This window comes from Eriocheir sinensis, chromosome 13 (assembly GCF_024679095.1).
Source record: "Eriocheir sinensis breed Jianghai 21 chromosome 13, ASM2467909v1, whole genome shotgun sequence".
NCBI lineage: Eukaryota > Metazoa > Arthropoda > Malacostraca > Decapoda > Varunidae > Eriocheir > Eriocheir sinensis.
The window spans coordinates 23,068,555-23,089,071 of record NC_066521.1 but is presented as its reverse complement, the minus strand read 5'-3'; the positions used below and the strand labels follow the sequence as shown (position 1 = coordinate 23,089,071).

Below are 20,517 nucleotides of genomic sequence, written 5' to 3'. Positions count from 1 at the left end.
AACGGGTAACTAATAAATGTGAATAAATTATAGAAATAGGTGTTTATTATGTGTCTCTGTCTCTATGTCTAGTTAAGAGAATGGTTGCTATGTGTAATGAAGTTAGATTTGAGACTGAGCACTCGTAACCTATGATAAAACGTGTTTACAGAGACGTAATTTATAAGGGAGGGGGGGTCAAGGGGGGCAATAGCCTCTAATGTTATCTATATCGGCCTCAAAATGCCCCCCAAAAGAGGTCACTTTGCTTGCCACCCTCACCCCCACCTCAAAAAACCCACGATGCCCTCTAGCCCCCCCCCCCGCCCCCAAAGAAAAAAAAAGAAGCCAAAATTACGGGCTTTGTGTTTACTGTCCATGGCCCTAACAAACATTACCCCCCAAACACCTCAGTACCCCAGCCCTTGGTCCACCCATCATCTATAGGCTCGCTTTCATCTCAAGGCATACAACTTTCAGTATAAATATAACCTCCTGCCTATGGTCCTAACACACACACACACACACACACACACACACACACACACACACACATGGCCCCCAAACACCTCAGTACCCCAGCCCTTGGTCCACCCGTCATCTATAGGCTCTAGTTTCACCTCCAGACATACAATTTTGAATATAAATACAATCTCCTGCCTATGGCCGTAACACACACACACACACACATGGCCCCCAAACACCTCAGTACCCCAGCCTTTGGTCCACCAGTCATCTATAGGCTCGCTTTCACCTCCAGACATACAACTTTGAATATATATATACAATCTCCTGCCTATAGCCATACCACACACACATTGCCCCAAAACACCTCAGTACCCCATCCATTGCTCCCCCTTCATCCCTCTGCTGTGGGGGCACGTTTGGGTATAGCAAGTTCCCACTCCCTCCCCCTCCGTATCTACTCCCCATTTACCCCTAGCGAGCTCCAAACCCCATCCTTCGAAGTGCCACTCTCCCCTCATTCCCACCAACCCTAAGGCACTCTCAGCCTCTCACGCCAAGGAACTGTGGCCACATCTATCTAAAGGGAACCTTCTGTCGAGTGCCTGCAAGTCTGTTTTACTTTCTTCCTTCATAAAATCCTTCTGTCACTACATACCAAATCATACATATACCATAGCTTGTCCTTGTTCTAGTTAGCTAACACAACATACCTCCTAACGTCAGTAGACCCCTTAACTTGATCACTAGCTCCAGGCACTTTAATTCCACTCCTGTCCGCGCCCCGCCAACATTTGAAGTGAAAAATAAACAACAGTTGAGAGTCGCTTTGCGCAGGCCACTCAGCGGACTCTCTCTCTCTCTCTCTCTCTCTCTCTCTCTCTCTCTCTCTCTCTCTCTCTCTCTCTCTCTCTCTCTCTCTCTCTCACACCTGCCTACCTGCACACACACACACACACACACACACACACACACACACACACACACACACTGCTGCCAAACTACCACGATATTTCCTTTCTTATATTATCATTATTATTGTTATTATTATTATTATTATCATTATTATCATTCCTCTGAAAATGGGAAATGAGAAGGGTGAGAGAAGAAAAGGGAATAGGAGGAGGAAGAGAAGAGAAGAAAAGAGGAGGAGGAGGAGATGTGGAGGGAGAAGGAGAGGGGGGTTGAAACGAGGGGGAGGAGGAATGGTAGTTGGAGAAGGAGGAGGAGGAGGAGGAAGAGGAGGAGGAGGAGGAGGGTGGGAGTGGACTACCGAATGCTTGTTTAAGAGGAGGAGGAGGAGGTGGGAGAGCTAGACAAAGAGGTTAATCGCGCACACACACACACACACACACACACACACACACACACACTTAAAAATAGATACATATACATATAAACAGACACATATGTATATAGACACTCAGATAACATTTAGGATAAAATAGGCGGAGGGAAGAGAGGGAGGAGGGGAGGGAGGGTGGGAAGGGAAGGAGGGAGTGGAAGGAAGGTAAGGTAAGGGAGGGAGGGAAAGAAGAAACGTGTCTACCTCTTTTCACCTGTAATACAAGTTAAGTAATTAGGAGATGAAGACACTAACAGAGGTAATGATTAGACTATAACAATGTAATTACAGACCCCGCTGAGCCCATCTACAAAGTAAGTCGCTACCAAACCATCATGAGGGTTAAGTAGTGTAATTAAAGTTAAGTAACCATAAGTAAACGTTAACAAAGGTACTTATTCGGCTATGGCAAGGTAGTTAGACCCATCCCAGCCCCCAAGCTTGGTAACTATAGTCCAATTCAGCTATAAGTCACTTTGGTAGGGCCCGCTCGGGAAGTTCCTTTGACCACTGCCCTGCCAAATTTTATTAAATGTATAGAAAATATTTGATTTGATACTAAGATTGATTTGGAGATGAAAAACACTTAACAAACACGTACAAACACCGCTCACAAACACCAAAAACATACTCACAAACACTAATATTCACCTGAGAAGTCCTTGGCAATCACATCGGGGTCTAACTTCACATCCTGCAATACTCCAAAGAATCACTATACCAAGATTGATAAGGAGATGAAAAATACTTAACAAACACGTACAAACACCGCTCACAAACACCAAAAACACACGTAGAAACACCCATATTCACCTGGTAATGCCTTGACAATCACATCGGGGTCTAACTTCACATCCTGCAATACTCCAAAGAATCACTATACCAAGATTGAATAAGAGATGAAAAACACTTAACAAACACGTACAAACACCGCTCACAAACACTAAAACACAAGCACAAACACCTATATTCACCTGAGAAGTCCTTGCCAAACACCTCGGGTCCATCTCCAAGTCCTGCAACACGCCGACGGAAGCTTAGAATGAGTGATATTGTGGAGTGAGTTCCACTTCCTCTCTCTCCCTCTCCCTCTCTCTCTCTCCCCCTCTCCTTCCCTCCTTCCACCCTCCTCCTCTCTCCAGCCACCTGTTACCTCCGTTTCCCTCCATCTTTCCTCTCTCCCTCCATTTCCTCCCTGTTCTTTCCTCCTTCTCTCCCTCCCGTCTCTCCTTCCCTCCTCCTACTCTCTCCAACACCTGTGCCCACTTGTTCGTCTCTCTCTCTCTCTCTCCCTCTCTCTCTCTCTCTCTCTCTCTCTCTCTCTCTCTCTCTCTCTCTCTCTCTCTCTCTCTCTCTCTCTCTCTCAATGGGAAATAAAAAAATAGAGGAATAAGTTAATAAGAGAGAAAGAAAGAAAGCATGGATGGAGGTAGAGGAAGAGGAGGAGGAGGAGGAGGAGGAGGAGGAGGAAAAAAAATAAAAGGAGAAAAGGAAAGAAAACGAGGAAATAAGAAAGAATGGAGAAAGAAAAGTATGAAAATATATCAAAAGAGGAGGAGGAAGAGGAAGAGGAGGAGGAAGAGGAAGAGAAGGAAGAGGAGGAGGAAATAAGAAAAAGAAGAAAGAGTGAAAAAAGGAAGAAGTAAAAAAGGAAAATATATCATAGGAGGAGGAGCAAGAGGAGGAAGAGGAGAAAGAGGAGGAAGAGGAAGAGGAAGAGGAGGAAGAAGAGGAGGAAATAAAAAAAGAAGAAAGGGTTAAATTGTAAGAAGTAAAAAGGAAAATATATCATAGGAGGAGGAGGAGGAGGAGCAAGAGGAGGAAGAGGAGGAAGAGGAAGAGGAAGAGGAGGAAGCAGAGGAGGAATTAAGAAAAAAAGAAAGGGTTAAAAAAGCAAGGAGTAAAAAGGAAAATATATCATAGGGGGAGGAGGAGGGGCAAGAGGAGGAAGAGGAGGAAGAGGAAGAGGAGGAAGAAGCGAGATTATTACTGCCAGATAAAAGCAATTACTGTAAGTCTGGGCAAATAATTATCCTTCTTGCCTTGCTAATTGAATCCCTCCCGACCCGCCTACACGGTCTTAATTACACACACACACACACACACACACACACACACACACACACACACACACACACACATACGGACGCACACACATCATGATTAATTTTTTTTATAACGTATTTTTTTCTTCACGGATTTTTTTTTTTAATGATTTTGAAGTTTCTTGATAATGGGGATTTGCCTGTTTTTCTTTCTCTCTCTCTCTCTCTCTCTCTCTCTCTCTCTCTCTCTCTCTCTCTCTCTCTCTCTCTCTCTCTCTCTCTCTCTCTCTCTCTCTCTCTCTCTCCACGACCCCCCCCCTCTCTCCCTCTCCCACTCCCTCTCTCTCCACGACCCCCCCCCCTCTCCCTCTTCCTCTCCCTCTCTCTCTCTTCATCGCCTCAGGAGCTACGAGACGCTTTGATGGCAGCGATTTTGCACTTGGCTTCCTTCGCGCCGTTTGTCTCCAGAGGCGGCGGCGGCGGCGGCGTGGGAAGGGGTTGGCCCGGGACCCCTCGCCCTACCCGCCTCCTTCGCTCGCTTCTTCGCCTTGTTCTTGGTCTCGTGTTAAGGGTTCGGGCTTATGGCTATAGTGGGTGGCTGGGGTGGTGGTAAGGGCTTGGTTTATGTTTGATTATGTTATGTTTGTTGTGTTCGTGGTCTGTTTTTTTCTTCTCTTGTTATGGTTGAGTCTAAATCTTGTGTTTCTTATGGTATGTTTTTTTTTTTCTATGTTTATATTTCACTCTCCTCCTTCCCTTCTCCTTTTATTTATTTCTTCTTCTTCTTCTTCTTTTTCTTTTTCGTTTTCTTCTTCCTCTTCTTTTTCTTCTTCTTCTTCTTCTTCTTCTTCTTCTTCTTCTTCTTCTTCTTCGTATACTCTTCCTCCTCCTCCTTCTCCTTCTCCTTACCTGAGTCATTAGGTCATGCAGGTGTCCACTTACGTGTGTGATATTTCCGGAAGCATGAAAAGGAACACATACACACACACACACACACACACACACACACACACACACACACACACACACACACACACACACACACACACACACACACACACACACACACAGCTCTTACCTTTGACATCTTAGGCAGCATGAAATATGACGACTCTCTCTCTCTCTCTCTCTCTCTCTCTCTCTCTCTCTCTCTCTCTCTCTCTCTCTCTCTCTCTCTCTCTCTCTCTCTCTCTCTCAAAGTAAATAATATCCTTAAGGTGAGCACTTGACATTTTATTTTCCCAATATATTTATCATACAAAACATGGGACAAATACACGCTATATATATAACATCTGAGTCGCTAACGGAGTAGTGTTGGTAGTAATGGATAGGTACGTAACACACACACACACACATACACACTGGCCATAACATAAAAATAAATTCGACCGTCACATATAAGAGTAGGGGCCACTTTCTATATTTTGTTTTTATTTCATTTGTTATTGTTGTTATTGTTATTGTTTTTCTATGGAGTTCAATTTGTGCCGTAAATATCATTGTTTTCCATTTATAGTTCTTTTCTTTCTTTCTTTTTCTTTCTCTTCTCTCTTTTCTTTATAGTATAGTTTAGTTTTTCTTTATTTTTCTTTAGTTCTCAAGTTTAAACACGCGCGCTAACACACACACACACACACACACACACACACACACACACACACACACACATACACATAGACGTTACTAAGGAGAGGAGGCGAACTGGAGGCGTCTGGTTCTCTCTCTCTCTCTCTCTCTCTCTCTCTCTCTCTCTCTCTCTCTCTCTCTCTCTCTCTCTCTCTCTCTCTCTCTCTCTCTCTCTCTCTCCATTCCTTCAATAAAATTTAAACTTCATTATCCTCCTTTATTTTTTTATAAACACACTATAAGGAGGAAGAAGAGGAGGAGGAGGAGGAGGAGGAGGAGGAGGAGGAAGGGGTCAGGACTATTTCTTTCTGAGGTGAGGCAAGGAGAGAGAAAGAGAGAGAGAGGGAGAGAAGAGAGGGAGGGAGAGAGAGGGAGGGAGAGAGAGAGGGAGGGAAGTGAAGAGGTCTCGGGCACCGGAACCCTTTCAAACACGATCCCAGAGAGAGAGAGAGAGAGAGAGAGAGAAAGAGCGCGTTGGGAGGTCTTGTGGCATTCTGAGAGAGCGAGAGAGAAGAGGAGAGAGCTAAGAGTCTTCAGGCACGGCGTCTCTTTCAATGGGCAGCACTTGGACCCAGCACCAGACAGAGGAACCTATATGCCGGTACCAGGCCCAGGAACCTTTATACCGGTACCAGAATCAGGGTCATCTATACAGACACACACGCACACACCTGTTAATCCTGCACCCACACACACTCAGCGCACCTCCTAATTTGCCTCACTCCTCCTCTTCCTCCTCTTCCTCAGTCGCGTGGTACATATTCGAGCTTGGCGTGGCACTGTGACGTAATGACATGTCTCACAGCACAAGTTCAGAATCACGTACCTCACAGTTTCGCAAAGGACCTGTATCACTTCTCATATTCAAGAGTTCACATTAGGGTCTGTTTCACGCACTTTCGTCCATTTTCTCACTCAGTTACTCTCATAGTTCACCTTCGCATATGTAGTTTCGTGTGGTGTGATATATTTTTTTTTGTCCTATATTTTTCTTCTTTTAAAATGACTAGATTACATGTTTTTTTCGTTTTATTTTCTTCTTTCTTTTCTAATTTTCTTGTAATATCGTTTTTTTTCACTTTTTTCTTCTTCTAAAAGTCAAGATAACATTTTTCTTTTTAATTTTCTACTTTGTTTCTTCTTTTCCTGTGACATATTATTTTTTTTCTGTTTGTTTCTTCCTCTTCTTCCTTTAAAAGTCTCTATATCAAATGTTTCACGGATCAGCAACACACTCTCAGTTTCACGATTTTCAAGTTTAAGTTCGGTTTCATCTTCACACACAACCTGTTTCTCGATATGTTGCATTTTTTATATATTTTTTCTTGCTCCAAAAGACATACTGAAAATTTTACAGCAGTTTCAGCGTTGCATTCTCAGTTTCACAGCTCAAGTTTCAAATTGTTCTTCCTTAACCAGGTTTCTTGAGGTATTTTTTTCCTTATATTTGTTTTCTTACTCCAAGAAGACCTAATATTGTTTTTGCCAGTACAGTTTCAACGTTTCACAGCTCAAGTTTCAGTTTCATCTTTCTATCACCAAGTTTCGTGAGCTATGATTTATCTTGCAAGTTTCTTTCTCTCCTAACAAAAAACTAGATAGCGTTTCACAGCTCAAGTTTCAATTTCATCATTCTAACACCAAAGTTTCGTGAGCTGTGATTTGTCTTTCAAGTTTTATTTTCTCTGATATAAAAAAAACATCGTTCACTTCAATTCATTCTTTTTCTTGTCTTCAATTGCATTTTTTCTTTTTTTCTTCTTTTATTTCCTTTCTTTAATCCCTTTCTCTTTATTTGGATATTTTCTTTGTCCCCACTCTCTTCGGTAATTTTCTTTTTACATTCGTTTTTTTATATATATATTTTTTTTATGTATTCTAATATATTTTTTTTTCTCTCCTAACAAAAACCTACATAACGTTTCACAGCACAAGTTTGGTTTCAGTTCACCACACACACAATCAGTTTCACAATTCAAGTTCAATAATATCTTAACACAAGCCAACCTCACCCAGCTCACGTTCACACTAAGTTCAGGAATGTAACTTGTCAATAATCCTCTTTTCCTTTCTCTAAAAAATGCATGACACACTTTCCACAATACACGTTCACTTGCCGTTCACCTTCACGCACTTTCACTCACTTTCAATAGCTGTGAGTCACGTTCCAAGCTTTCATCTTCTATAGGTAACATGACAGCATAGTTTACCTTTCCATAAAACAAGTTCACTTTCACTAACACTCTAAGTAATTTTCTCCCTTTTTCGAATATGAGACAATACCATTACAACGTCACTCTACAGCAAAAGTTTATCTTCAAGCTGTGATTCACTTATAAAACATTTCCTAATTCCTTTTCTTCTTGGATTTTCATTTTTACACATTCACACAAACGCAGAAAATGCCTCTCTCAGAACGTCGAACACACACACTCACACACAGACACACAGACAGGCGCAAGATCTCCACCCTCTCGGTTTTTTTTCCTCCATTTCTTGATATTATTTTTTCATGCTTTCAATATTATAAACTTTCCTTCTTTAATTCCTTCCTTTTTTCCTCCTTTTCTTCCTAGCGGGCTTTTTCTGGTAACTGTTTCTTTGTTTCTTTTCCCTTGAACTGCCTCCCTTCCTTTGCTGTACAAAAACTCAACTTCGAATATCTGTGTCTGGCATTACATCTCCTCTGACATCTCGTTCTTTATATTTCCTTTCTCGAGGCAGCGTCTAGAGGGCATTTTCTGGTTGATATTCCTATTTTTTGCCCCTTAAGCTGCCCCTCTTGCCCTTGCTGTAAAAAGTCATCTCCGAGTCCGAGTGTGAGTGATTAATCTCCCTTTTGACCTCTCGTTCTTTTTTTCATTCTTTTCTCTTACTTCTCTTCGTCGGAGCAGAATCTAGAGGGCGTATTTTAGTTACTGTTTCTGTTTTTTTTGTTTTGTTTTAGCCCTTGAGCTGCCTTGCCTCCTTTGCTATAGAAAGACCCCAACAACTTCGAATCCGTGTGTGAGATTTACATCGTTTCACACAACACTTCTTTGTCGTCACAGAGAGCGGCGGCTTCAATGGATGCGATAATCATAGGAACTCCATTCGGTCATAAAAAGAGTTAAGAGTGACCAACGTACCAAGAGTGACATTATTTATTATTCTTTATTAGCGTGTGTGTGTGTGAACTTGACACGTAACGAATGAATGACACACAGACACACACACACACACACACACACACACACACACACACACACACACACATACACGCAACACACACATACACACACACACACGCAACACTGATATCACGTTTATTTGTGACGAGCAACACAGGAAAACATCGACACCAGGTTATCCCATGTTGGAAGGAGGAGGAGGAGGAGAAGGAAGAGGAGGAGGACAAAACTTTCACGGGAGGGAGGGAGGGGATGAGGGAACGGAAGGGGAGGGATGGGGTCTGTTCACCAATTTGTACGCACCTTATATACACACCTCATACCAATTAGTACTTACGTCAGGAAGGGAAAAATTTACTTAACGCTGAACTCTTTGTAGAAAATAAATGATGAAAAAAAATCTATGGTTCGAGAATGTTTTTTTATTTTTATTTTGTATATTTTTACCAAGGGATTTTCTGGAGTCCTTTTTTTGTTGTTCCTGATGTGAAGGTGTGTAGGTACTGGTGAACACACACACACACACACACACACACATATGGACTTGGAGGTCTCTCTCTCTCTCTCTCTCTCTCTCTCTCTCTCTCTCTCTCTCTCTCTCTCTCTCTCTCTCTCTCTCTCTCTCTCTCTCTCTCTCTCTCTCTCTCTCTCTCTCTCTCTCAGCCAACCAGTCAGTAGCCAAGATACCTCTCCACACACACACACACACACACACACACACACACACACACACACACATAGATGGGGACGAACATAAACAAACAGGGCACACACACACACACACACACACACACACACACACACACACACACACATACACATTACATAAAATCATCCCTCCACGTGTTTTAAAAAGGGAGATAAAAGACTTCAAAAATAAATAATAATAATAATAGATAATGATAATAATAATAATATCCATACACTTCACAGGGGTAATATTTATAGTGACGCCATGTTGAGTTGATTCCCTTCACACCTAGTAATACAATGAACGAATGATGCTATGAGTAGTAGTAGTATTGAACCATCGTATGTTAAGACTTTCGTATTTATTTATGGTATGTCTTTTTTTTTTAACATATTTCGTTTCTTTTTACACAGAATATAAACAAACTTCGGCACGTAGTATATGTACAACGTCATATGTAGTCTGCCGCTACAACGAAGAGTGAGTTCAGTACGTACGCACACACGCACACCCACCCACACCCACACACACACACACAGACATGCATAAACCCACATTAGTATAAGCGAGGAGAGTCAAAATCTTCCTCTTCTTCTTCTCATTCTTACTCTCTCACTCTCTTCGTCACGGCATTGTCTATCTGAAATTCCTGTTGCACCAAATTGAGGAGGTGACAGGCATTTGGGAAGGGGAGGTGAAGGGCGGTGGTGGAGAAGAAGGAGGAGGAGGAGGAGGAGGGAGGTAACTTCACTCTCTCTCTCTCGTTCTCTCACATAAAACGGAGCTACCCGGCAACAAAACAACAGTCGTCGGAGTAGTAAAAGTCGTAGGAGGAGGAGGACGGGGTAGGGGCAGCGGAACGGGGTATATATATGTAAGGGTGCGGCTCCGGTCTCTGCCTCTCTACAAGTTACTGTGGAAGACCCGCGGGAAGGCGAGAGCGTCTAAGAGCAGCGGGCCCAAGAGGAACAGCGCTAGCGTCCGGGGTAAAAGCCGCGGCCCAGCTGACGAGGCGCTCTTGACGCCGAGTTGCCTGACCTGGGTTTTCTCGTTCTCAGCGCCCTTCTGACCACGGCTGCCCTCCGCCCCTGGCTCCGTCGTCTCTGTAGCAGAAAGGGAAGGTGTTTGAGTAGGTGTGTGTGAGGGTATTGATGTGAAGGGGGGGATGGAGAGGAGAGGAGAGCGTGAAAAGGACGAGAGAAGGAGGAGGAGGAGAAGGAAAAGTGAAGGTAGAGAAGGAGGAGGAGGGGAGATGAGGTTAATGATGAAAACCTTGAGAAAAATGGAAAAAAGTAAGGAGGAAAAGGAGAAAGAAAGGAAGAAGAAGAGAAGAAGGAGAATGGGGTTAAGAAAGGCTTGTGGACGAGACGTATATGATGATGAGAAGAAGGAAATGAATGAAAAGGAGGAAAAAAGTATAAAAAAAACGAAAGGAGAAGGAAGAGGAGAGGAAAGGGGCTAATTATGGAAAGCGTGCTGAGGAAGGAAGAAGAGGAGGAGGAGGAGGAAGAGGAAAAAATGAAGGAGAAGGAAGAGGAGGAGGAGGAGGAGGAGAGAGATGAGGTTTATGATGAAAACCTTCAGGATGTGGAGGAGAAAGTGGAGGAAAAGGAGAAAAACAGGGGAGGAGGAGGAGGAGGAAGAGGGGGAGGAGAAGGAGGAAGAAAATGATTGATTAGTAGTAAAGTATGAAGGTAAAGAGAGGAAAAAGGTGCTTGGAAGGAGGAGGAGGAGGAGGAGGAAGAGGAGGAGGAGGAGGAGGAGGAGAAGGAGGAGGAGGAGGAGGAGGAGCAGAATGATTGATTAGCGATGAGGGAGGAAGGAAAAGAAGCAACACGCGGATAAATAAAGTTGATGACTGAGAGAGAGAAAAAAAAAGAGACAACGGATGAGGGAGGGAAGAAGAGGAAGAAGAAGAGGAAGAAGAAGAAGAGGAAGAAGACGAAGAAGATGATAAAGACGATAATGATGATGATGAAGAGGAGGAGGAGAAAAACAAGATGGAAATGGACTTGACATACTTAAAAGACGAAAAAAAAAAACGAGATAACTTTTTAAAACATATATATAGTATCAATAATTGCCCTGATAATGACTTGAGAAAGTGAAGTGAAGGGAGGTGAATGGATACAAGGTGAGGGGAAGGTGAAGGGGCACAAGGTGAACTGAGGTGAGGGGCAGCGTCTTGAGGTGAGAGGGACACTTCACTCACCGACCATGACGAGAACGAGGACCGAGGAGGGCGCAGTGTTGGCCGGCTGGCAGGTGTAGTTACCGGCGTGGGAGTCGGACACAGAGGACACCGTCAACACACTGCGGGAGGGACAAGCACAGCGTCAGCGGCGGCCGTATTAACATAACACCTCGTTAAAGGGGATATTACACTGGGCATATTTTCCGTGGATCATCAGTCAAACCACGATTTCCGCTAACGTGGTTCTCAGTTGTTTGTTGTTATTGCTGCTGATGAAGATGATGAGTAATACCGTCGTCCTTCAGTGAAATCTACCGTAGCTTTGGAAGATCGTGGACGCGTCAGAAAACCACGCAAATATGAGAACCACGCCAGCGGAAATCGTGGTTTGACTGAAGATCTACGAAAAATTTGCCCAGTGTAATAGCCCTTTAACTTTAGCTCAGCATCTTTTGGAGGATATGATCTTGTGTTTACGGAGGTTATTTCACGATAAATATAGTAAATATTGTTAAGAAACAGTCCTGCTTCTCCGTGTAAGGCCAAGAAAGCCTATTTTTGTCATTCTTAATCGTGTTTGTCATTCTGTAACATCTCCCTCACATGTATTAGTATTCTCTAACGTTAATCTCGCCAGTCATCGTTCCTATCTATCTATCCGTCCGCTACATGATGAAGATCAAGCCTATTTCTGTTATTTTTAATCGTGTGTGTCGTTTAATAACACTATCTAACCTGTATCAACATTCCCTTCATTTTCTCTCTACATTCTCAGGTAAATTTCGTCACCGAGCGTTCCTGCCCACCTGTGATCCCGCTCCAGGGTGAAGTTGACGCCTCGCTCCTTGTCGAAGTTGATCATCTTGGAGTCCTGGTACCAAAAGACGTACTTGAGGGGCAACTGGGCATCGCGGAAGGTGCAGACGAGCCTCAAGGTGCTGCCCGCCGCCACGTGCCGCACCGCCGTCCCCTGCAGCTCACTCCAGGCAGCTAAATGAGAGGGAGAGAGAGAAGGTTCTGTTAGACGCTTCCACCCCCCACATAAACTATTTCCAAAGGCTGAAAAGGAGATCAGTCGGGTTATAATGAATGTTTCTTTAGGGTCACGGTACAGAAGAAGGGTTGAACTAGTAGTAGTAGTAGTAGTAGTAGTAGTAGTAGTAGTAGTAGTAGAAGAATGCAGGAAAAAATATACATAGAACAAAGATGTTAAGTTTGTCAAGGGTTCTCTTATATCTGCAGGCCCTCAACCCTCCTCCTCCTCCTCCTCCTCCTCTTCCTCCTCCTCCTTTTCCTCCTCCTCCTCCTCCTCTTCCTTCTCCTCCTCCTCCTCCTCTAACTTTCCCCATGTCACAGATGATCGTAATTAAAAATATGCTTGCAGAAAATCAGTTTATCAAAGTCTCCTCGTAATAATTTGCAAGCCGTCACTTACACCAATGGCTTTTCCTCCTCCTCCTTTTCCTCTTCTTCCTCTTCTATTCTCCTTCCTCTTTCTCTTTCCCTCCTCTCCCCTTCTTTCTTTCCCTCCCTCCCTTCCTCTCTCTTCTTAATCTCCCCTTCCTCCTCCTCCTTCTCTTCTTCTTCCTCTTCCTCTTCTATTCTCCTTCCTCTTTCTCTATCTCCTCCTTCTCTTTCCCTCCTCTCCCCTTCTTTCTTTCCCTCTCTCCCTTCCTCTTCTTAATCTCCCCTCCTTCTCCTCCTCCTCTCTCTTTCGTCTTTCCTCTCCTTCCCTTTCCTCTTCTATCTCTTCTTCCTCCGTTCTCATCCCTCTCCCCTCCTCCTCCTCCTCCTCCTCCTCCTCCTCCTGGCCTCATAATTCTAACTTCGGTCGTGTCACTAATGATTGTAATAAAGAAAAAAAATATGCTTACGTGAAAAAAGTTAAAAGTTCAGGACACCGTCACTTCTCTCTCTCTCTCTCTCTCTCTCTCTCTCTCTCTCTCTCTCTCTCTCTCTCTCTCTCTCTCTCTCTCTCTCTCTCTCTCTCTCTCTCTCTCTCTCTCTCTCTCTCTCTCTCTCTTTCACTAGTTAGCGATTATTTTTTGGGTCATATTATTTTTTTCTTCAATTTTCCTTTTTTATTTTTTTCAATATTTGAGTTTCAATTTCCTTACTTTATTTTTCATGGGTCTGAATTTGAACCCAGTGGCAGACACTTACTCGTTCACTCTCGTTCACTCGTTCACTAACTCGTTCATTTTTCGGTGAGTGAGTGAGTGAGTGAGTGAGTTTGGGAGTTGAGTTCAAAATGTAACCTCACTTTCTCTGTCTCTCTCTATCTATCTTTGTATCTATCTATCTATCTATCTAATATGGTGGATGTTGGGAACGTTTAAATCTCATTGGTGGATCCTGGGAATGGTTGAATCTCATTGGTGGATGCTGAGTAAGGTTGAATCTCATTGATGGATGCTGGTAAGGGTTGAATCTCATTGGTGGATGCTGGGAAGGGTTGAATCTCATTGGTGGATGCTGGGAAGGGTTGAATCTCATTGGGGGATGCTGGGAAAGGTTAAATCTTATTGGATAATGCTGGGAAGGGTTGAATCTCATTGGTGGATCCTATGTATAAGATAAATAGAAAGATAGATAAATAGATAGGTAGAGAAAGAGAAAGAGAGAGGTTCAGTAAAGTGTGGCAAACAGATTGGAGTCGTATTTTCAGTCTACTCAATTTCCAGTGTACCACGTTCGAGTCCCGGCCAGTTCCACAAGGGTATTCACACTTAATGAATTCATCACCGTGCATCACCACTATATTACATCACCACCAACACCACCATGCATCTCCACTAATGAAGTCCCGTGTATCAACTCCAGAGATCACCACCACCACCACCATCACCACCACCACCACCACCACCGTCATCACCACTTCACACCCATAAATATAAGTGAAAATCAACTCCGGATTAATATCTTGTCAACACCAATGAGTAATATTTTTAATAGTGGTGGTGGTGGTGGTGGAGGTGGTGGTGATGATACTGCCGCGGTGTTGTCTCTCTCTCTCTCTCTCTCTCTCTCTCTCTCTCTCTCTCTCTCTCTCTCTCTGCACACACACACACACACACACACACACACACACACACACACACACACACACACACAACCCCCCCTAAATCCCACATTACTCCATACTTCCTCTCCATTCCTCTCCCTCTCTCTCACTCTTTCATAACTATCTACTTTTTAATACGAGGGACACACACTTTTCAACTGCACCATCGCATCGCACTTTTTCTCTTACTCTTATTTTGCCAACCTTTCATACATTTTACGAACGGCCGTTATAATTCCCTGAGAGAGAGAGAGAGAGAGAGAGAGAGAGAGAGGGAGAGAGAGAGAGAGAGAGAGAGAGAGAGAGAGAGAGAGAGAGAGAGAGAGAGAGAGAGAGAGAGAGAGAGAGAGAGAGAGAGAGAGAGAGAGAGAGAGAGAGAGAGAGAGAGAGAGAGAGAGAGAGAGAGAGAGAGAGAGAGAGAGAGAGAGAGAGAGAGAGAGAGAGAGAGAGAGAGAGAATGACAGTCTGTATGGATATTAAGATAGATATACAGATGGACAGATAGATACAGAGATGGAGAAAGAGAGAGAGAGAGAGAGAGAGAAAGAGAGAGAATTAGCAAAGGGAGGAAGAGAGAAAAAAATAACACAGAAAACTTTTATCAGAGAATCGGAAAGGAAAGAGCAGGAGGAAACGAAAGAGGAAGAGGAGAGAAAAAAAAGAGAGAAAGCGAAAGAGAGAGAGAGAAAGAAAAAAAAACAGGACGAGATAAAACAGAAGAAAAATGGTACAGGTAAAGCAAATGAAGATAAAAAAAGATAAAGGGGAGAGAGGAGAGAGAGGAATAGAGAGAGAGGGAGAGAGAGAGGGAGTGGGAGATAAAAAATGAGAGAGCGAATCGTACTATGAATTTTCGTTGAATAATAAAATAAATAGATAAATAGATAAATAAGGAAGGAAAGAAAGAAAGAAAGAAAGAGAGAAAAAGGAAGAAAGAAAAAGAAAATAGAGAAAAAATTAAATAGCTACACCTGGAAACACACACTCTCTCTCTCTCTCTCTCTCTCTTTATTTCTCTATATAAGTCTTTCCTTCCTTTCCTTTGACTTCGGGTGAAAATGAGACTTCTGGGAAAACGGGAACGTTTCTGAATACCTGCTGGCTTACCTTTGATTATCTTACCTTACCTTGCCTTACTTTACCTTACCTTACCTTACCTTACCTAACCTTACCTTACATTACCTTATCTTACCTAACCTTACCCTACCTAACCTTACTTTACTTTACCTGACATTACCTTACCTTACCTTACCTAACCTTACCTTACCTTTCCTTACCTAACCTTACCTTACCTTACCTTACCTTACCTTACCTAAACTAACCTTACCTTACCTTACCTTACCTTACCTTACCTTACCTTACTTTGCCTAACCTTACTTTACCTAACCTTACCTTACCTTACCTTACCTTACCTAACCTTACCTTACCTTACCTAACCTTACCTTACCTAACCTTACCTTACCTAACCTAACCTAGCCTTACCTTACCTTACCTTACCTTACCTTACCTAACCTACCTTACCTTACCTTACCTTACCTAACCTTACTTTACCTTACCTAACTTTACCTTACCTTACCTAACCTAACCTTACTTTACCTAACCTTACCTTACCTTACCTAACCTTACCTTACCCTACCTTACCTAACATAACCTTACATTACCTTACCTTACCTTACCTAATCTAACCTTACCTCACCTAACCTATCCTTACCTTACCTGATCTAACCTAACCTACCTTACCTTACCTTACCTTACTTACCCTTCCTACCTACCTACCAGAATCTACCGAGCTCTCTACGTAATAATTATCTAGATACGAATTCACCAAGCCTCAATTTTCTCTTTCCAACTCTCAAAAAAAAAAAATTAGGCCTTAACTTTTTCCTCACCCTTATCAGTTACAAGGATGAAAACGGACTAATGAAACCACTCGCTCACATTCCTAGGTCTCTCTCTCTCTCTCTCTCTCTCTCTCTCTCTCTCTCTCTGTCTGTTTCTCTGTCTCTCTGTCTGTCATAGGTCGGACTCGCCTATTTCTAGCGTGGCGGGCCGGACCAACCGACACATGAGTCCGTATCACGTGGAAAGGAGAGGGCAAGGAAGGTACGACTGCCAGGTACGAATGTTTCCGGTTATAAAGACTTGCTCGGGGCGGTGGTGGCGGGTCCTCGTGGTCGTAGTGGTCGTAGGATACAATATTTATATCCCCGGGGCCTCCTCTGCTGGTACGGGAGAGCAGGAAAGGACACGGACGGAAAAAAAAGAGAGACGAAAAAACGTAACATTCCTTGAGAAATTTTTGAGACTTGCGACATTTCTATTTCTATTTGCTGTCTATTTATCCGGTTATCTATCTGTCTGTCTATCTATCTATCTGTCTGTTGTTTTGGTCATTTTTATCCTCCTCCTTCTTTTCCTTCTCATCTTCCTTTCCTCCCCCTCTTCTTTTTCCTCTTCCTCTTCTTCTTCCCTCTCTTTCTCTTTCTATTTTTTTCTCCTATCTCTCCTTCTCCTCCCTTTTGTTCTTCATTCCAAAGGACACCTTTAGTTTTTTTTCCCTTCTCTTTCTTCTTCTCTTTCTCTTCCTCCTCTTCCTTTTCCTCCTCCTCTTCTTTCTTCTCTTCCTTCGCCTTTTTCTCATTTTCCTCCTCCATTTTCTTCATTCCATTCTTCTTTTCCTCCTCCTCCTCCTCCTCCTCCTCCTCTTCCTTCTCCTCAAAACATCAACGTTCGTGTATAAACATTTGATGCAAATTCGTCGCAGCATTTCAGAAAATTGCAAAAAAAAAGAAAATTCTGTGACACAAGACGGGGGGGAGGGGGAGTGAGAGCGAGAGCGAGCGAACGAGAGAGAGAGAGAGAGAGAGAGAGAGAGAGAGAGAGAGAGACTTAAACACAATCCTATGCAAACAAGGCGAGAGACTGACAACCACACACACACACACACACACACACACACACACACCATCTATATTATCATGGTGCTCATTTGCAAATTTAAGTACCTCCCCCCCCCCCCCCTGCTCTCTCTCTCTCACTCTCTCTCTCTCTCTCTCTCTCTCTCTCTCTCTCTCTCTCCTAACCGCCTCCCCGTCACCACCACCACCAATACCACCACCACCACCACCATCAGCAACACCACCGCCTCCACAAATCCACCGCCTCCACAAATCCACCGCCTCCACAAATCCACCACCACCTCCAGCTTCTCAGCACACCATCATCCTTCACAGCTACCTCCTCCTCCTCCCCCTCCTCCTCCTTCTCCTCCTCTTCCTCCTCATCTTCTTCCTCTTACTCCACATCTACCTTATTTTCTCCCTTCACACATCTTTCACTTCCTCTTTTCTTTTTTCTTTTTCCTTTTCTCCTTCCTCTCCTTTCTCCTTCTCCTTCTCCTCATTCTTCGTTTTCTCACATAATACCTCCAAGAAAAGGCGTAGAAGGAGGCGGAGGAGGAGGAGGAGGAGAAGGAGGAGTAGGAAGAGGAGGAGGAGGAGGAGGTGGAAGACGAATATAAGGAGAAGCAGGAGGAAGAGAGAGAGGAAGAGAACTAAGAGAACAAGGAGAACTAGAAGGAGGACGAGTAAGAGGAGAAGGAGGAGGAGGAGGAGGAGGAGTTGAAAGACAAATAAAAGAAGAAAAAGAAAACCGAAGAAGCAGAAACAGAAAACAGACGAAAAGGAGAAGGAAGAGAAGGAAGAGAAGGAGGAGGAGGAGGAGGAGGAGGAGGAGAGAGGAGATGAGAAAGACGAAAAGAAGAAGGAAGAGAAGGAAGAGGAGGAGGAGGAGGAGGAGGAGGAGGAGGAGAGAGGAGAAGGAGAAGGAAGGAACAAGGGGGAAGGAGGGCATACAGACAGCCAGGAAGGTCACAGTCTCTCTCTCTCTCTCACACACACACACACACACACACACACACACACACACACACACACACACACACACACACACACACACACACACACACACACACACACACACACACACTCTCAATACAAGCCAGAGGTCAGACACACAATACCGAGGTGCACCAACGCCATCTGTTAGCCAAAGACCAGCTTAGCGCCCCGACAAAGGCCGCGAGATGAAGGTCTTGGCCGCGAAGATCATCAGTGTGTGTGTGTGTGTGTGTGTGTGTGTGTGTGTGTGTGTGGAAGAGATAGATATGGATAGATAGATAGATAGATAGATAGATAGATAGATATAGAGAGAGAGAGAGAGAGAGAGAGAGTGTTAGGTTTCAAGGTACATGTTACATTAGCCATTCACATTAATATTTCTCTCTCTCTCTCTCTCTCTCTCTCTCTATCTATCTATCTATCTCTATCTCTCACTCAGTCGCTTTCCCTCTCTCTCTTTCTCTATACTATAAAAAAAGTCATCTCTCTCTCGTTCAGATTTCCCCCGCTTAAACTTTCCCTTTCCTGCTGCTGGTGCTGTTGCCATTTTCACGTTAATTAATAGAGCGACTTAATCAATGATGCAGGTAATTACCGATGTGACTACCTGATCAAATGTGACTGAATTGATAATGGGAGTGAATTAATTACTGGCGGACGACGGATGGACGGACGAACCGGCGAATTTTTATTTTAAGTTTTAGTTTTTAGGGCAGACTGGAGCCTGGTCACCTGGGAATACGTACCTTTCCACGGACAGATACAGACACACAGACACTGAATACAGACAAATAGGTACCCACGGACAGACATGTAACAGATAGACATACCACACAAACACACACACATACACACACATATGCATTCAGATACATAGACAGACAGACAGCCACAGAAACCCACAGACAGAGATACATATTCACAGTTTTATCCAACCACCACCACCACCATCACCACCATCACCACCACCCTAACCATCCCTACCCCCCTCTTACACACTCAAACACACACACATTCACTCACATATGCACTCAGATACATAGACAAACAGACAGCCACAGAAACCCACAGACCGAGATACATATTCACAGTTTTATCCGACCACCACCACCACCACCACCATAACCTTCCCTACCCCGCTCTCACACACACAAACACACGCAAACATACACACATACAAGCACCACTCCCCTACCTCCCCTACCCCCCCCCACCCCCCTACATACTCTGACCACAAGCACCGCAAGGCACTAAACAAATTGGCCTCCTCGTCTACCCTCGGTGACTAATAAAAATCCTTACTGGCTGCCGCGGCGTGATAGCGTGCGGCCGGCGCGCGTGATGGAGCAGCTCTTGGACGGGGCGAGGCGCTGGTGAATGCTGCTCCGCCGGACTAGAGACTTTTCACATATCGTCACTTAAGTTCGCCAGTCGGTCAAGCCTCTCGTAGTAGTTGCTGGGGTTTTCATGGGCTGCTTTGTGATCCTACTGACACTCTTACACGACCATCGGAAACTGTCGTAAAGGGGGCCCGGTACGTTGAAAAATATGGCCCGACGAGCAGAAAGCAAGCAAGCGGCCCATGTTTTAGTATTGTAGGGAAAGAGCGTATTTCTTATAGTCTCTGCTGGCGCCTACTCTTGAACGGGGCAGGTCACGTTAAGTTAGGTTAGGTAAGGTTTGGTTGGAGTCATTTAGGGTAATTTAAAGTAGGAATCGCAATGAGAGTATTTTTCAGAACCCCCAAGAGTTAGTTTCAAATCAATAGCTGGTCGATAAATTGGTGCCTGGGGAAACCTGGGCAAGGCAAACTGTGGTAACCCGGATTTCATATTGGCCCGTGTCCCGAGGTAGCTGGCTCTTACCCACCACATGTTTTAGTATTGCCGGGAAAGGGCGTTTTCTCTCCCTCTCTACTGGTGTGTGGCGCCCGCTTTGGAACTGGGCAGGTCACGTTAAATTAGGTTAGCTTAGATTAGGTTAGGTAGGGCTTGGTTGAAGTGTTTTAGGGTCATTTAAAGTAGGAATGGCAATGA

The 20,517-nt window shown here is 44.0% G+C and overlaps 1 protein-coding gene across 2 annotated transcripts in view; it reads right to left on the bottom strand.

Annotated features, from left to right (window-relative positions):
- Positions 1-5,052: 5,052 nt before the first annotated feature.
- LOC126998226 (junctional adhesion molecule B-like) overlaps positions 5,053-20,517 on the bottom strand; it is a 146,750-nt gene continuing 131,285 nt past the window's right edge. For both annotated transcript variants that reach the window (XM_050859711.1, XM_050859712.1), the window contains exons 6-8: positions 12,325-12,508; positions 11,537-11,637; positions 5,053-10,427 (exon numbers count right to left, since the gene is read on the bottom strand). In XM_050859711.1, the coding sequence (XP_050715668.1) occupies positions 10,228-10,427; positions 11,537-11,637; positions 12,325-12,508 (485 nt within the window). In that variant the 3' untranslated portion in view covers positions 5,053-10,227. The remainder of the gene's footprint in view (positions 10,428-11,536; positions 11,638-12,324; positions 12,509-20,517) is intronic.